At 42.5% G+C, this 16609-nt stretch overlaps 1 protein-coding gene across 1 annotated transcript in view; it reads right to left on the bottom strand.

Moving 5' to 3' along the window:
• bmal1a (basic helix-loop-helix ARNT like 1a) overlaps positions 1–16609 on the bottom strand; it is a 59905-nt gene that overhangs the window by 11229 nt on the left and 32067 nt on the right. The window contains exons 12-18 of the mRNA XM_088997570.1: positions 10582–10731; positions 6776–7022; positions 6426–6532; positions 5894–6044; positions 5732–5811; positions 5523–5634; positions 987–1080 (exon numbers count right to left, since the gene is read on the bottom strand). Coding sequence (XP_088853696.1) covers positions 987–1080; positions 5523–5634; positions 5732–5811; positions 5894–6044; positions 6426–6532; positions 6776–7022; positions 10582–10731 — 941 coding nt within the window. The remainder of the gene's footprint in view (positions 1–986; positions 1081–5522; positions 5635–5731; positions 5812–5893; positions 6045–6425; positions 6533–6775; positions 7023–10581; positions 10732–16609) is intronic.

Here is a 16609-nt window from a genome sequence, read left to right as displayed (position 1 = left end):
ATTTTTCCACTTTCAAATTATCCTGCGGGCCTGATCAAACCTCCTTGGGGCCGGTGCCGGCCCGCGGGCCGTATGTTTGACACCCCTACCTTAAAGGCTGTTCGCTGAAAACATTGTCTGACATTAAACTGGTCCCTGAGGTTTGGGGGGGCCGCTGCACTAAATGAATGCATCTTTACAGCGAAGCAGTGCTGCTGCACTGATTATTATGGCCAAAAAGCAATTCATCAATTTAGGGCACATTTGGGAGGAAATTTGTAATTGGGAGACAAGTAACTTCTTTCGGCATTTTCCTTCAAGGGGTCGCCACAGCGAATCGGTGTCCTCCATCTTCAGAGGTTTGATTCAAATGTTTGTTTTGGCCAAGCTTTTACGTCGGATGCCCTTCCTGACACAACCTCCTGTATTGGGACGAGTAACAATTTTGAAAAATTTTTTCAAAATTATTATCAATTCATTTGATTAGTGGATGATTAATCGGTTAATCCTTTAAAAGCTAATTTTTGATGTTTAATTATATTATCAATAGTAGACAACTAGATAGGTTTCTAACCATTTTTCCCAATACAAATTGAAAAATGTTAATTGTGAATGTAATGTCTCAGTGGGATCAGAACGTGCATTGTATGATGGGCTGGTGGAGCAGTGCTCAAAATTCAGGCAACTGTACATGCTTGAAAACCCTTCATGGATGGAGTTTCTAGCATGGAGACTAGTCTGCAATTTAAGAAGCATTTATAGTTTTTTGCTCATCTAAATAGGCAATGGGTGTGACAAGAATAACGGGCTAATGATCTACATCGATGATCTTGTTTAGGTGAATGAAATTTTCAAGATTTTCTTTTCCTGTAAAGAGTGTGTGAGTGTGTGTGTGTGTGTGTGTGTGTGTGTGTGTGTGTGTGTGTGTGTGTGTGTGTGTGTGTGTGTGTGTGTGTGTGTGTGTGTGTGTGTGTGTGTGTTTGTTTGTGCATGCGCGCGTGCGTTACCTTCTTTCCACCAGGAGAGCAGGTGTCCGGTGGAGGAGTACTGGTAATGTTCAACGGGCTAGAACCGCAGCTTGATGGTGAAGAACCTCGAATCCTACAATTAAAATAGTGAATTATATTTGGGTGCCTTGAAGCAAAGCATTTTCATATATTTTGGGACTGTACATCCTAGGTACCATTTTGGAAGGAAGTACATAAAATTTTACAGCGTGTTTTTCAGATGGTCATCCAATTTACATTTGTGCCATTGCATCAGTAAATGTTTCTAATAATACCAAATATTTATTTCAGATTCTAAGTGCGGCTAGCAGAAATGCTATTACAAGAAGGTGGTTTAAAACCTGAAACCCCTACCGTTGAAGAATGGTTTGACATAATCTTGATATGTATAAAATGGAGAGGATTACATTTGCTTTGTGATCCCAACAATGATTTTTTTTGTGAAGATGGAAAAGATGGATGAAGTATATCACGCCAATACGAACATCATTTGTTTTAAAACCAAGCACAGTGCCACCCACCACACTCTTTACTTCATCCTATTTGAGCCTGCATTTAAACTCCCCATAAGAGAAAGCGCTATGAGTCAAAGATGAAAAGGTTTAACATTTAAATGTCAAAAGGAAAGAATAGGGAATGAAACCAACAATCCTGAAGATACTAAAAGGAGAGGAGTAGCAGTACCTCACATTGCAGGAGTTTCTGAAACACTACAAAGAGTCCTTTGGCAACACAAAATTCCTACGTATTTCAAACCGATAATCACTTTAAGGCAAAAATTAGTGAATCCAAAAGATAGGCTGCCAAATGAAAAACAAAGTAATGTAGTTTATTCCATACATTGTAAAAATGAAAATTGCAAAGAGCAATACATTGGGGAGACTAAACAAATTCTCAATTGTTGGGCCTCAATCGGCAGTACATATGCACCTAAAAGCTAGCAACCACTCATTTGACGACAATGGGGTTAAAATCTTAGCGAAAGAAAATAGATGGTTTGAAAGGGGAGTAAAAGAAGCTATTTTCATAAAACATCAAAATCCTTCCCTTAACCGTAATGGTGGGGTGAGGTTCAATTTGAATCGTACAATAGACTGCTTAGGCAACATAGGCTTAGTTATGCTGATGAGGTGATACCAGGGCAAATTGGCACATCAGGCCAGTCGTCAGTCAGGACAATAGAAGCAATCAGTGGAGCCGCGGGGATTAGTCCTCTGCTCCCCCCAACCTGAGAGAAGGGACCAATCATAGCAGAGTCCGGCACCGCCACGTCTGAACAGTAGGGATATATATATATATATATATATATATATATATATATATATATAGGGCCGAAACTACCAATAAGACTTTAGTTTGCTGACGAAGCTTCTTGGATAAGAGGCGAAACGTCCAACACCATCAAAGAAGTACAGATGACGGCTGAAGAAACCTTTTCATCGATGGACCATTCCTGTACGACAGAGCTTACACAGACGAGTCAAATAATTCCCCCCCCCCTCTTTTATTTCTTTGTTTGCATTTTATTATATAATAAAAGTGGTTATACAGTTGTATTATTGAATGCATTACTACCGTATTTTTTGGATTATACGTCACTCCGGATTATAGGTCGCACCAGCCAAAAAATGCATAATTAAGAAGAAAAAAACATATAGGTCGCACTGGAGGATAAGTCGCATTTTTGGGAAAAATTTATTTGTGATAGAGATTTCTGATAGAGAGGCGTTTGCGTTGCATGAAGCGGTAACACCAAGAAGGTCCTCCTGCAAAGCCGTTTGTATTCATCTCCTTGGCAACGACCTGGGCGTGGAGACGCAACTGCACCGTTGACAAACCTCTCCCAGCAGCACATTGTTCAAGCACCCATGCGTGAACTCGTTCCTCCAACTGCGGCCACCTAGCTTTTCGCTCGCGATTAGCTTTTTTTTCTTCTTCATTTCAGTAAGCGTAACCTCTGCTTTTCGCCAGTCCCTTACAAGTTTTTCGCTCACTCCAAACTTTCTTTCTGCTGCTCCATTGCCGTTTTCGGCTGCATATTTCACTATCTGCAGCTTGTAAGCTGCAGAATGACTTTCTTTTCGGTGCCATTTTTATTCAGCCCTTCTCAGTTGTGTTTATAAATAACAGGTGTTACAGAAAAATCTGACCCTCCAGAAACCGCGACCGCAGGGACGACAGATTCTGACGGGTCACAGATTTCCCTGTAACACCTGTTCTAGAAATGTGTAGGCTACTGTCTCTGCGCTCACAGATTTTTCAACACCACAATATCAGCACAGGCCTAGAGCGCGCTCTTGCGGTTTAATGTGAACATAACATGTGAAATGATATACAGTAATAAAAAAATGCATATATAAGTCGCTCCGATTTATAAGTCGCACCCCCGACCAAACTATGAAAAAAACTGCGACTTATAATTCGAAAAATACGGTAATGGTTTTGTATTACTCAACTGGTTTTGTTTATTTTAAAATTGAACTATTCCAGCGTATTAACAGATGTAGAAGTGAGCAGTATGTTTTTTTTTACTTTTCATTGACTGTATAGACCTGTGAAAGCATAATAAACTGTATATTCAAAAAAAGTGAATTATTACTCAAAAGGAAGAATGCTATGAGACAACAGCAAATAAAATTTCTCAGACACCACATCTGGAATCTGCCTACCACTCAGAGGGAAAAGTTAAAGAAATTATATTTCAATTCACCAATGTGCAAATATGTGTCCACTCCAGGGCCAGTGTTTTTGTCATTTTGACTCAAATTGCAGGACCTACAGAATATTGGATTTTAGGACTATATAAACATTCAATGCAGCGTAAGAAACCTTACACACTTTTATCTCATTAGACTGGTTGTATAGGTATCTTCATTGAAAGTGGGGGTGGCTGTACAAAAAGCCCCCTGCCCCCTTTTAGGAGGGAAAAACAATGCCAGTGGTCTGACCGAGGCTTGAAACGCACGCTCCTGCAAGTAAAAACAAAACCCAAACAAATTCGAGAATGGCGCTCCACATCATGCATCGGGAATGGCAGTAAATTACAGTTATTGAATGGAGTTAAAATTACATTAACATAAAAAACACTGTATCTTTGTCGCTGTAACGGTTTTCTTGGTCCTGCAACTTGTAAAGTAAGAACTTTGATTGACATCAAAAATCGCCGGTCCTGACTTATGTTGACCTCCTTTGCATTTATCACCACCAGCAGCAATGCACGAAAATTACAGACGTTCACGAACTAACGAACATTCGAGTTACAATGTTACGGTACATACTAACATTTTTGCGAGTACAGTATGTCAAAAAATGTTCGGACAGAGATGCTGTAAATTACATTTTGTATTGCACGCCTTTTTCCGGCTGAGCTTGCTTGCAATTGGCTACGTACTGTGCTTCACACACACGTATGCACACAGACACATTAGAGCAGTGGTTCTTAAACTGGGTTCTATGAGTCGGTCTCAGGGGTTCGGTGGATCCTCCGCCACAGAAGTCCACCCCTCGGTGTAGACTGCAGTTAGTGGGCAGAGTAATTGAAAGCGTCCTGCTTTGAGATTTCCTACCGGTCCGCTTTAACGTAGCTGGTTTATGCAGCAGAGTGAGACCTTCCTATTCGACCGCTTAAAGAGGGCTGTATATGTGTCTGAGTGAGACTACCCTCCTAATGTGTTACTCCATGCTAACTATTTTTGGCTTTGTTATTTGAACAACATGATGTTAATGCACAATTCATTTCGTGCACCAGAAAAAAATATATTTTATTTTTTATTAAAGAAGGGTTTGGTGAATCAGCATAAGAAACTGGTGGGGTTCGGTGCCGCCAACAAGATTAAGAACCACTGCATTACAGGTTTCACGGGCTAAATGTTTACGCGACTGACACCAGTCAGGCTACCACTGAGCTCGCTTACGATTGGCTGTGTTAGAGTATGTGGGCGGGAAGGAAATCCCTTTTCCCAGTTGAGGCTCCGAGGAGGTGGCGAAAGGTGATGCATAACACAAAGTAAATGCACGTAATGACGGAATTACATGCAAGCAGCTTCAGTTATGGCTTACTGAAGCCCCAAGGATATGTCGGCGTACTACAGTAGGTGTGATTTTATTTTACGACTGTTAGAACGTCTGTGTTTTATACTTCCTCGTTTAGTGTTTGACTGAAACATACATTCCATACAAAATATAGCACTGAAGCAACTTACGATCAAATTCACCTTACGAACGAACACTCAAAGTTTCTTGTTCGTAAGGTGGGGAGCCTCTGTATTTGTCAATTACCAAAAGACGGGAAAAGAAATGGAAGTGAAAGCAGCCATGCATGGCCATTGGTGTCCACAATCTTGATAGGAAAGATGACAGCAACGCAACAAATGTATTGCCAATAAAAAGTGCCATAAACCTCTATCAAAACATAACTATGGAGAATTTCATTAGTATAGTTCGAATTCTATCAGATTACAATTATTGGATGACTGTACACTGTCACCGGGAGTAGCTCTGTTAAGATTTTTCAGCACTGCATCAATATGCTCTGACCTTTGGATCTCCATCACCTCCTCTGCGATCATTCTTCCAATTTTTCCAGCACCTGCTCGAGTGCCACCAGGAATGCCTGGCACCGTCTGCAATGCTCGTCTTCCTCCACCTACTAAACAACAGTAACCCAGAAGCAGACGGTTCAAATGCAGGTCGGGGGTCAGTAATGCCAATGACAGTGGCAACGGCTGATGTTTATATTGGCTTACCATCTGAAGGGAGAACACTGTCCATACTTTGTGGGGAATTGGCGGATTGAGTGTATTCTGAACCTTCCATCATAGGACATCTAGAGAGACACAACCAGGTGGAAAGCATCTCTTTCAAAACAGGATTTATGGTCATCTGCGTTTTTGCATTCTGTCACTTACGACACAACTGTATTAGTGGAGACAATGTATTCCACTTCCTTGGTCCAGGGGTTCATAAAGCTGAACCATCGGCTCCTCAGTGTGATGAATGAGCCATCTTTGATCTTGAATTTGTAACAGTTCGTGTTTATTTTCTCTCTCATCTGCAGCACTTCATCAGTAAACAGAATAAACAAAAGAAAATGATTTTTGGGACCTCAGCTCTCTGTCACTTTGTTATTTTACATTTTGATGCTCAACAGTGGTGCATCCAGTGGTTAGAAAAACGAGTAAAACCAAAGATGTGATTGATGGCTTTAGTTACCTTTCATAGTCTCTGCTATGGCACACTTGAATGGAAATTATGTGTGTCAATGGGCCCACAAAAATGTGATGATAATAATCAAGTCGGGCTCAAATAAATCAAGATGGCAGTGAAAGCTGCAGTCAAAAGTTCTTTCTAGTTATTTCTAGCACACCTAATTACTGTCTTTCGGAGTTGAAAATTTTTCAAGCCGATTTGAGTTAATCAGACCATAGCCTTTACAAATACCTTGTCTGTGGCACTCTGCCAGATGGCCGATGTCTTCTTGGTGGAAATACTCATAGAATGATGTTCCAAGCAGCTCCTGTGGAAGGTAGGCTAGGATAGCTGTTGCTCTAAAAAAAAAAAAAAAAAAGCAAGAACACACCTGGTCAAAATCCTCCACTACTCATCATATCTCCCTAAACCATAGCCTCCTGTGGATTTTAATTTTGTGGGGGAAAATGTTTGGGTACAACTGACAGCTCACACCAAACAACGCAGCTATTGCCATTATGAAGCTCAATGTGGAAATTTTGTTTTGAAAGTGGTGACAAGTCAACTGTGAAAATCTCATGATTTCCATTGTGTTGTCTCACCTCTGGTCAACGAAGACAAATTTGCCATCAATGGCATGCCGGGACACATACTCGGTGGGCTTCACTCTGATGTCCGTCAAACTGGGCTGGGGGACAATATGCGGGTGGAGTCGACCAATGGCCACCAGGCAGCTCAAGTTGCAACCTTCGTTGTCAGGCTCGTTGTCTTCATCAAGACCCATTTTTGTGGGTGGCCAACTTTTTAGGTATCCTGTGCTATGGATTGTGCAGAAGCTCTTGCGATCAGCTGTGATGAGAATAAAACAGGTAAATTAAAGTATGTGCATGGAGATATAGAAATAAAATTATGTTCTTTGATCATGCATATTGGTGGTTATGCATTACTGCATGAGAGCATTTTGTGTGATTAAGTGTGAAGCGAAGCCTTTGCCATCATATTGGATTTAGCGATGTGTAGCATGCCGAGGACGAACAGACCCTTTCATCGAGTATATACTACGACAGCAAGGACGGCACACAGTGATGTGTCGCATATTGGATCCGCACAACATCACATCCTCAAATTGAAACATTTTAATTGTGAGAGCAATGTGTCAGTGGCATCAGAATGTGCATTTTATGATGGACTGGCAGAGCAGTTTCAAAATGCTCAAAGTCAGACGAAGCAGCATATAAACTAACCTGTGGGTAAAGCATCCCTGTTAGTGGCAGTCCTTCCATCACGTCAATGTATTTTGCTGTACTTGTTTGGTCTGAAAACCTCGTGTTGCACTCAAAAGTCGCCAGAAGAGGGCGTCCAAGCTCCATGGAAGGAATTTATCAGCCTGTGAAAACAGGCTGATTCATTCCTCACAGGAGCTGGTCGCCATTGTTCTGCCACTTTTCTGGGACGCTACATTGCAGTCCAGATGCATCAAAATGACACGGAATAAATTCTTTAATCGATTACAAACATGTATGCTTTCCTCTTCAGAACTATTTGAATCATATTCATAAGTGGATGTGAAACAAGAAAGCATATTCTCAGAATCTGAAGCCATTGTTTTGATTCTCTAGCAATGCAAGACGTCTTGGCATGACGTCACGAACTGGGGGCAGGATTTTCTGAAAATGCCCAATTCGCAGCTCATTTTTTTGCAGATTTTGGACACTTTAAGTCATTTTATTGGTGTTTTGCATTTGAATCTGTGATCTGTGTAACAAGAGTGGGATGAGAAAAAAAATCACTCCACGCACCCTTCTTGCTCCTTCCTCCCCACCTACTTTCTTTTTCTCGCTTCGTTCTTTCACATTTTCTCACATGTCAAGCATAATTTGCTTCTTCTATCGTTTACATCCTCCGCATTGTCTTCACATTCCTTTCTCTTCAAATGCTCCTTGAATGCAGCTCCTTTTATGACATTACCCTGCGATGCGAACTCCCTTCCACACTTCCCACATTCAAACTTTATTTGCGATGCATCCGCTTCTTATGCATTTGTAGGCCTGCCTGCTTTGCTTCTGCATAGTTTCCCACACCCTTCTTAACTACTTTCCAACCTCTCATTCATAAGCCCAACATTCCTCTCCAATATTTCCTCATTCCTTCCCCATTTATATATATGGCCCTTCTGACCGGCTCATTTAAGCTTATGATCCATGCGCTCATTCACTTTCTTCTTCTGTCCTGTCTCTCGTACCTGCATTCCTGATTACTCCCTTCCAATACAGTCTCGTCTTACTCTTGCGTCCCATCATCTTCTTTCTTCCTTCCAATTCCTCCCAACACCTTAACATGATCGCTTTCGATAATGCGCATCACATGCCCAATCATTTAATACTCGCCTCTCGATCTTCCACTCAATAGATTTCACTCCTAGCTGTTTCCTCACATCATACATGTTCACTTCCTTTTTGTGCAACTGTCTCAACGGTTCTCCATTCCTATCACTCCAAACAATCTATAGCCTTTTCCATTCTCATTTGTAGTTTTTTCACATCCTTCTTATACCACATTCTCAACTAACCGCCATACAAAAAAGCTGCTCTTCACACACACACACGCACGCACGCACACACACACACACACGCACGCACGCACGCACGCACGCACGCACGCACGCACGCACGCACGCACGCACGCACGCACGCACGCACGCACGCACGCACGCACGCACGCACGCACGCACGCACGCACGCACGCACGCACGCACGCACGCACGCACGCACGCACGCACGCACGCACGCACGCACGCACGCACGCACGCACGCACACACACACACACACACACACACACACACACACACACACACACACACACACACACACACACACACACACACACACACACACACACACGCACACACACACACACACACACACACACACACACACACACACACACACACACGTCGAGGACTCTCCTTTCCTAAAGCCCGCTCAATTTCCATTTTAGATATTCAGCAGATGTTGGCCCCACCAATTCAATCCCTGCGCTAACATGCTTCCTAAAACTCTACTGCACATACTCAGCAGTTACACTCCTCTGTAATTATTCCTGCCATGCCTGTCACCCTTCTTGTATAGCGGTACCATTCGTCTCACTGTTAACTCTTTCATCCCGCTGGTCTGCTCTGTCCTCAAACATCTTCATCACTAGACCCTCTCCTGGTGCAGACTCTCATATCTCACTCATAGCCTCCTTTGTGTCTTCCCTCTCAGGCACCCCATTCATCATCTCACTTGGTTTGCTCACTCTCCTATCACCTCTTAGATCTTTAAGTTTTCCGACACACATATCATTTTGCATTTAGGCCAAAAAGTTCCAATTTGGTCTCATCTGACCACAGCACCTTCTTCCACACGTTTGCTGTGTCCTCCATGTGGCTTTCTTTCAACAATGGTTTTGTTCTTGTCACTCTCCCATAAAAGCCAAATTTGTGCGGTGCACAACTAATTGTTGTCCTATGCACAGACTCCCCCACTTGAGCTGTGGATCTCTGCAGCACCTTGAGACACACATGAGACACATTACAGTGGGCATCTTGGCTGCATCTCTGATCAGTGCTCTCCTTGTTCAGGATCTAAGTATTGGTGGATAGCCATGTCTTGGTAGGTTTGCGGTTGTGCCATACGCTTTCCATTTCTTGATGATGGATTGAACAGTGCTCCGTGAGATGTTCAAAGCTTGGGAAATCCTTTAATAACCGGACCCTGCTTTAAACGTCTCCACAACTTTATCCTTGACTTGTTTGGTGTGTTCCTTGGACTTCATAATGCTATTCACTGACCAGTGTCCTCATAGCAAACCTCTGAGGACATCACAGAACAGCTGTATTTACACTAAGGTTAGATTACATGATGGTGGACTCCATTTGATTATTATGTCAACATCTGATCATTCAGCAATCATCAGGAAACCTCTGAAGGCAACTGGTTGCACTCAGAGAAAATGGGGCTGAATACTTTTGCACGCCGCATTTGTCTTTTTTTTTTTTTTTGAAAGTTACTTCACTTCACTACTTCACAATTGTGAACCGCTTTGCGTTGGTCTTTCACATAAAATGGCAATAAAATGTTGGTGGCCAGAACGTGACAAAATGTGCGAAAGTTCAAGGAGTATGAATACTTTTTCAAGCCACTCTATATATGGACTTAAGGAGGCCGACTTCCTTTGTTGTGTAATGCCGTGGGGTAGGTCAAGTGTGTGTCCTGGTGGCCGTTTAAAAATGGAAAGGAAACAGAGACAGCAAGGGCTTTCATAAGGTGGCAGCTAAAATTATTGCATATTAAAATGATGACAAGAAATGGAAAATATATCCCAGGTCAGAATAATGACGAGATAAAAGTGTTTGTAACACAATACCTTTTTTCTTTGAGCAGGTTGACGGAAAGTCTTTATCCTCTACTTTGACAGACGGCCTATTGCATTTCATCCGACAGAAAAATGACCGTCTGGCACCAGAACAAAGTCGAGATGGCCCAGGCGTGATGTCCGTCTTCACTGGAAGACCAGCTACAAAAAAAATATACATACAGTAAAGTCTCGTTATATCGATATCGGATATATCGATAGTCCCGGTTATATCGATACTATTTCTATGCACGCACGGAGAAAATTACATGCAAACAGGGTCGGATATATCGATAGTCCCGGTTATATCGATATTTTCGGACTCCCTTGAATATCGATAAAACGAGACTTTACTGTATATATATATATACAGTAAAGTCTCGTTATATCAATATTCTCGAGTTACAAAAAATGTCGATATAAACCGTACTGTCGATATATCCATCCTGCAACGAACTGCATTAACAAAAGCCGCCAAAAGAGGGCATCCAAGCGCCATATAAGAAACGGAGCTGGCCATGAGCTCGCCATTTCGTGCCTCTTTTTTTTTCGGGTGAGAGATGTTCCCCCAATGTTGCCTCAAAATGGCACACAATTCTTTAATCGATTGCAAACATGTATGCTTTCCTCTTCAGAACTACAGTATATTTGAATCATATTCAATAATGGATGCTACAGCTTCGTGTTTGCTTTCAACATTTAGCTTGTGGTAGACGTGCAAATTCCACCATGACGTCCTTGATCCACTGCTGAAATGGATGCTTTGATCCTCTCCTCTTTCATCTAGAACTGTTTCATGTCATCACAAAGAGGGTACAGCAAGTCCTGAAGAATGAATGACTGTGTCTTTTGTGTTGTCATATTATTTGTTATTTTTGTTTTTTTTTTGTTGTTTTCCCAAAGATGGTGGCGCGTGAACACGCAGCGGCTCCCCTCTCCCGGCAAATTGGAATTTTCATGTTTATTATGTTTGTTAAAGTCATAAGTGCCTTGCATGCTGGGTCCGAGATGACAGTAATTTCATCTGTGCTGTATGTCATGCATATTAGCATATTTGACAATAAAGCTGACTTTGACTTTGATATTCATAACTGGATGTGTAACAAGAAAGCATATGATCCAAATCTGAAGCCATTGTTTGGATTCACAAGCAATGCAAGACGTCTTGTCGTGAAGTCCTTTTTATTGGTGTTTTGCATTTGAATAAAAAGTGACATCGGTTGTCCTTTAATACACAGTATGGAATGTATGGTAATTTTCAAAATCATCACGCTTCAGCAGACAAAACAAGAAACATTGTTGCAGAAAACGATTGCATTCATATACAGTACAGTGGGCATGTACATAACACAACAGGGAAACTGCAACGCTTGAATCTTACTGTATTATGTCTGTGTAGGCTCTCAGTCGTACAGGAGTGGTCCATCGATGAGAAGGTTTCTTCAGCCGTCATTTGTACAAATTTGGAGGTTTCGGACGTTTCGCCTCCTATCCAAGAGGTCAGCGAACTAAAGTCTGAATGGTCGTATCGGCCCTAATTATATATCCCTAATGTCCAGCCATGGCGGCGCCGGACACAGCTATGATAGGTCTCTACTCTCAGGTTGGGGGGAGCAGAGGACCCCTCCCTGTGGCCCCACTGATTGTTCCTAGATTCCCCCAAATACATCTGTTTGTCTATATGTTTTCCTTTCTCTAACTTTTGGAGGCAGTCTATCATTTCTTTCTTGTATCTATTGGAAGGGTCCCAGATGTATTTTAGATTATACCCGGGAGAGGCCACGCCATGTATCTATGGCCTGGCAAAAATACATAAAGAAGGGTTCCCCCTCAGACCCATTGTTTGTAGCATTGACTCCTCTACATACAATGTAGCCAAATATTTAAAAACTATCTTAGCTCTGTTGGTTGGTAACACAGAATATCACAAACAAGAAATTCAATCCTTCACAGATCACCTCAACTCTGTAGACATCAACATTAAATTTACTCGTGAGGACATTAAAGAGAACCAACTAGCCTTCTTGGATTGTAAAGTAATTATAAAAGAGGACAGAGCGATAAAAACAGAAGTCTTTAGGAAGGCTACGCACACTGACCAATACTTACTTTTTGACTCTAACCACCCGTTACAACACAAATTAGGAGTTATCAGAACCCTCCAGCATAGGGCTAAACTAATACCAACTAGCATTGAAGGTAGGGAAAAGGAGTCAAAACATATCAGGCGAGCACTCACTAACTGTGGGTACCCTCAGTGGTCATTCAACAAATGTCAGAAAGAAAGAATAGGGAATGAAACCAATAATTCTCAAGATGCAAAAAGGAGAGGAGTAGCAGTACCTTACATTGCAGGAGTTTCTGAAAAATTACAGAGTCCTTTGGCAACACAAAATTCCTACTTATTTCAAACCGATAAACATGTCAAGGCAAAAATTAGTGCATCCAAAAGATAGGCTACCAAATGAAAAACAAAGTAATGTAGTTTATTCCATACAGAAAATTGTAAAGAGCAGTACATTGGGGTACATTGGGGAGACTCAACAAATTCTCAAAAAAAGACTTTATCAACATTGCAGGAATAATACAAGTAGGCCTCAATCGGCAGTACATTTGCACCTAAAAGCTAGCAACCACTCTTTTGATGACAATGACGTTAAAATCTTAGCGAAAGAACATAGATGGTTGAAAGGGGGGTAAAAGAAGCGATTCTCATAAAACAACAAAATCCTTCATTAAACCGGTCTGGTGGGGTGAGGTTCAATTTGGATCGTTCATACAATAGCCTGCTTAGTCAAAACAGGTTAGGCAACTTTCGTAATGCTGATGAGGTAATACCGGTGGGAGTGGGGGAAATGGGCCAGTCGTTAGTCAGAAATGTAGGAACAATCAGTGGGGCCGTAGGGAGGGGTCCTCTGCTCCCCCCAACCTGAGAGTAGAGACCTATCATAGCTGTTTCCGGCGCCGCCATGGCTGGACATTAGGGATATATAAATAGGGCCGATACGACCAGTCAGACTTTAGTTCGCTGACGAAGCCTCTTGGATAGGAGGCGAAACGTCCGAAACCTTCAAATTTGTACAGATGACGGCTGAAGAAACCTTCTCATCGACTTACTGTATTATGTATGCAATTTAAAAAAGTCATCAATCTTCTTCTGCTTCGCATTTTTACCTTTTAACACAAACACTTCAATCCACGAGATTCATTACCCACCATGGAAAAGACGGTTGGAGGCTAAGATCAAGGCGGCTCGGAAAGATGTGAGTCAATTGACGGAGACCCAGAGAGGTGTGAATAAAAGGCCAATACCCAAGAGGTACATGCAGATAACCATACCTGAAGCAAACAAAACTGCCAAACAAAGGCTCCAGGCCTTGTCCAGTCGCCTAAAGAGGTACACGAAAGAGAATGAGGCCAGAAGAATAAACAGGTTGTTCGCAACACAACCTGCGAAAGTGTACGCTCAGTGGCAGGGTTCAAACAGCAGAGCAGACCCTCCAAGGCTGGAAACTGAAAGATACTGGAAAGGCACATGGGAGAAAGAGGTCACACATAACAGCAGTGCACAATGGCTGGTGACTCTGAAAGAGGAGCACAGCAACCTCCCTGAACAGAACCCAATTACCATCACAGCGGCAGATATACAAGAAAGAGTCTCAGGTATGAAAAACTGGACGGCACCAGTAGGTGTCCACACCTACTGGCTAAAGAAACTCACAGCTCTCCACGAGCGCCTAGCAGCACAAATGAACCAGTTGCTGATGGATGGGACTCACCCAGGATGGCTAACCGAAGGGCGAACAATCCTGATCATGAAGGATTCCTCAAAGGGTGCAGTTCCTTCCAACTATCGGCCAATAACCTGTGTCTCCACAACATGGAAGCTCATGTCAGGCATCATTGCGGCCAAGATAAGTGGACACATGGATCAATACATGAGCAAAGCACAGAAAGGCATTGGTAGAGATACTAGAGGTGCCAAACATCAGCTGCTGGTTGACAGAACAGTCACACAAGACTGCAGGTCTCGACATGCCAACCTGTGCACAGCCTGGATTGATTACAAGAAAGCATATGACTCGATGCCACACACATGGATCACCGAATGCTTGGAGTTGTATAAGGTCAACAGGACCCTCGATGAGGATGTGGAAAACCACACTTGAAGCCAATGGCAAGCCACTAACGCAAGTGTCCATCAAATGTGGCATATACCAAGGTGATGCACTCTCCCCACTGCTGTTCTGCATAGGACTGAACCCCCTCAGCCAGATAATCGCCAAGACAGGCTATGGATACCGCCTCAGAAATGGAGGATCAGTCACCTCCTCTACATGGATAACATAAAGCTGTATACTAAGAGCGAAAGGGACATAGACTCCCTGATCCACACAACCAGGATCTACAGCAGTGATATCGGGATGTCATTCGGGCTGGAGAAATGTAGTCGGATGGTGACTAAGAGGGGCAAGGTAGTCCACACAGAAGGGGTCTCACTCCCTGAAGGAACAATAGCTGACATTGAAAACAGCTACAAGTACCCTGGCCACGTGGCCAATGGCAACCTCGAACTAGCAACAAGGAAAGTGGCTACGACCAAATACCTACAGCGGGTGAGGCAAATCCTCAGAAACCAGCTCAATGGCAATAACAAGACCCGGGCAATAAACAGATATGCCCTGCCAGTGATCAGATACCCTGCAGGAATAATAAGTTGGCCTAAGGAAGAGATTCAGATGTTAAGACCCGAAAACTCCTCACCATGCATGGAGGGTTCCATCCCAGATCCAGCACCCTGAGACTGTACACAAGCCGTAAGGAAGGAGGCCGGGGACTAGTGAGTGTGAGAGCCACTGTCCAGGATGAAACATCCAAGCCCCATGAATACATCAAAGAGAAGGCTCCAACGGATGATGTACTCAGAGAATGTCTCAGACAATGGGGAACAGAGGATGAGGTGCTGGAAGAGGGACAATCATGGGAGGAAAAGGCCCTACACGGGATGTACCACCGAACCATAACAGAAGTGGCTGATCTCAAGAAGTCCTATCAGTGGCTAGAGAGGGCTGGCCTAAAGGACAGCACAGAGGCACTCATCCTGGATGCTCTCTCTCTCTCTCTCTATCTATATATATATATATATATATATATATATAAACAACAAAGTACAGGTAAAGGTTAGAAGAGCATTGAACTTTTTTTATTCCATTCCAATAAAAAAATAACCGTGTAAATTTCAAAATTTGTTAACATGAAGCCAATGTTAACCTTCGCATTACATAGATGAAAGTGGACCTCGCTAAAAATTACGAGGAAAAAAAATAGAAAACGGCTACTTTAAGACATTTCCTGTGGAAAGTTTTTGGGTCTAAAACTGGACAGTGACTAAAATTGATTGACAAATTGGTGCTGTTGTTAAATCCACCTTCTTTCATCTTGGGCAGCTGGCTAAAATAAAACCTCTCCTTTCCCATGAGCACCTTGAAGCAGTAATTCATGACTTTGTTACAACTTGGCTCGATTACTGTAATGCTTTGGAGTCAGCCAATCCTCCACAAAGCATCTGTAGCTGGTCCATCTATAGCTGGTCCAGAATGTTGCTGCTCGCCTTAGAATCAGAATCAGAAAACCTTTAATCGTCCCACAATGGGGAAATTTGGTACGTGTAAGAGGGAGCCACATAATTCCTACTCTAGCATCCCTTCACTGGCTCCCTCTACATTTTAGAGTTCTTATGGCCTACACACGTGCAGCAGAGAGCTGTGGACTATCGAGTGCCGAGGCGTGCTTCGCTTGAGTGGCTGCCTTTCCAGCAGCTCATGTATTTTGTTTTCTACTTTCATTCCTTTGCTGCTGTGAAATGTAAATTTCATTTTCATCCACTGCGAGACTAATAAAGGCAAATCCAATCCAATCCAAAATAACAAACTCAAATTTGTGTTTGTTCAATGTTGTCAACTAATATCTCAATTTTCCAGAGGGTCTTTCATGAAAATTTGAAAAAGCTGGAATTCCGAAAAAAATCAGGATGATTTTC

Source organism: Hippocampus bargibanti, linkage group LG05, assembly GCF_051943395.1.
Source record: "Hippocampus bargibanti isolate YZ-2025 linkage group LG05, ASM5194339v1, whole genome shotgun sequence".
Lineage (NCBI taxonomy): Eukaryota > Metazoa > Chordata > Actinopteri > Syngnathiformes > Syngnathidae > Hippocampus > Hippocampus bargibanti.
The sequence above is the reverse complement of the archived record's forward strand: the minus strand, read 5'-3'. Positions and strand labels throughout refer to the sequence as shown.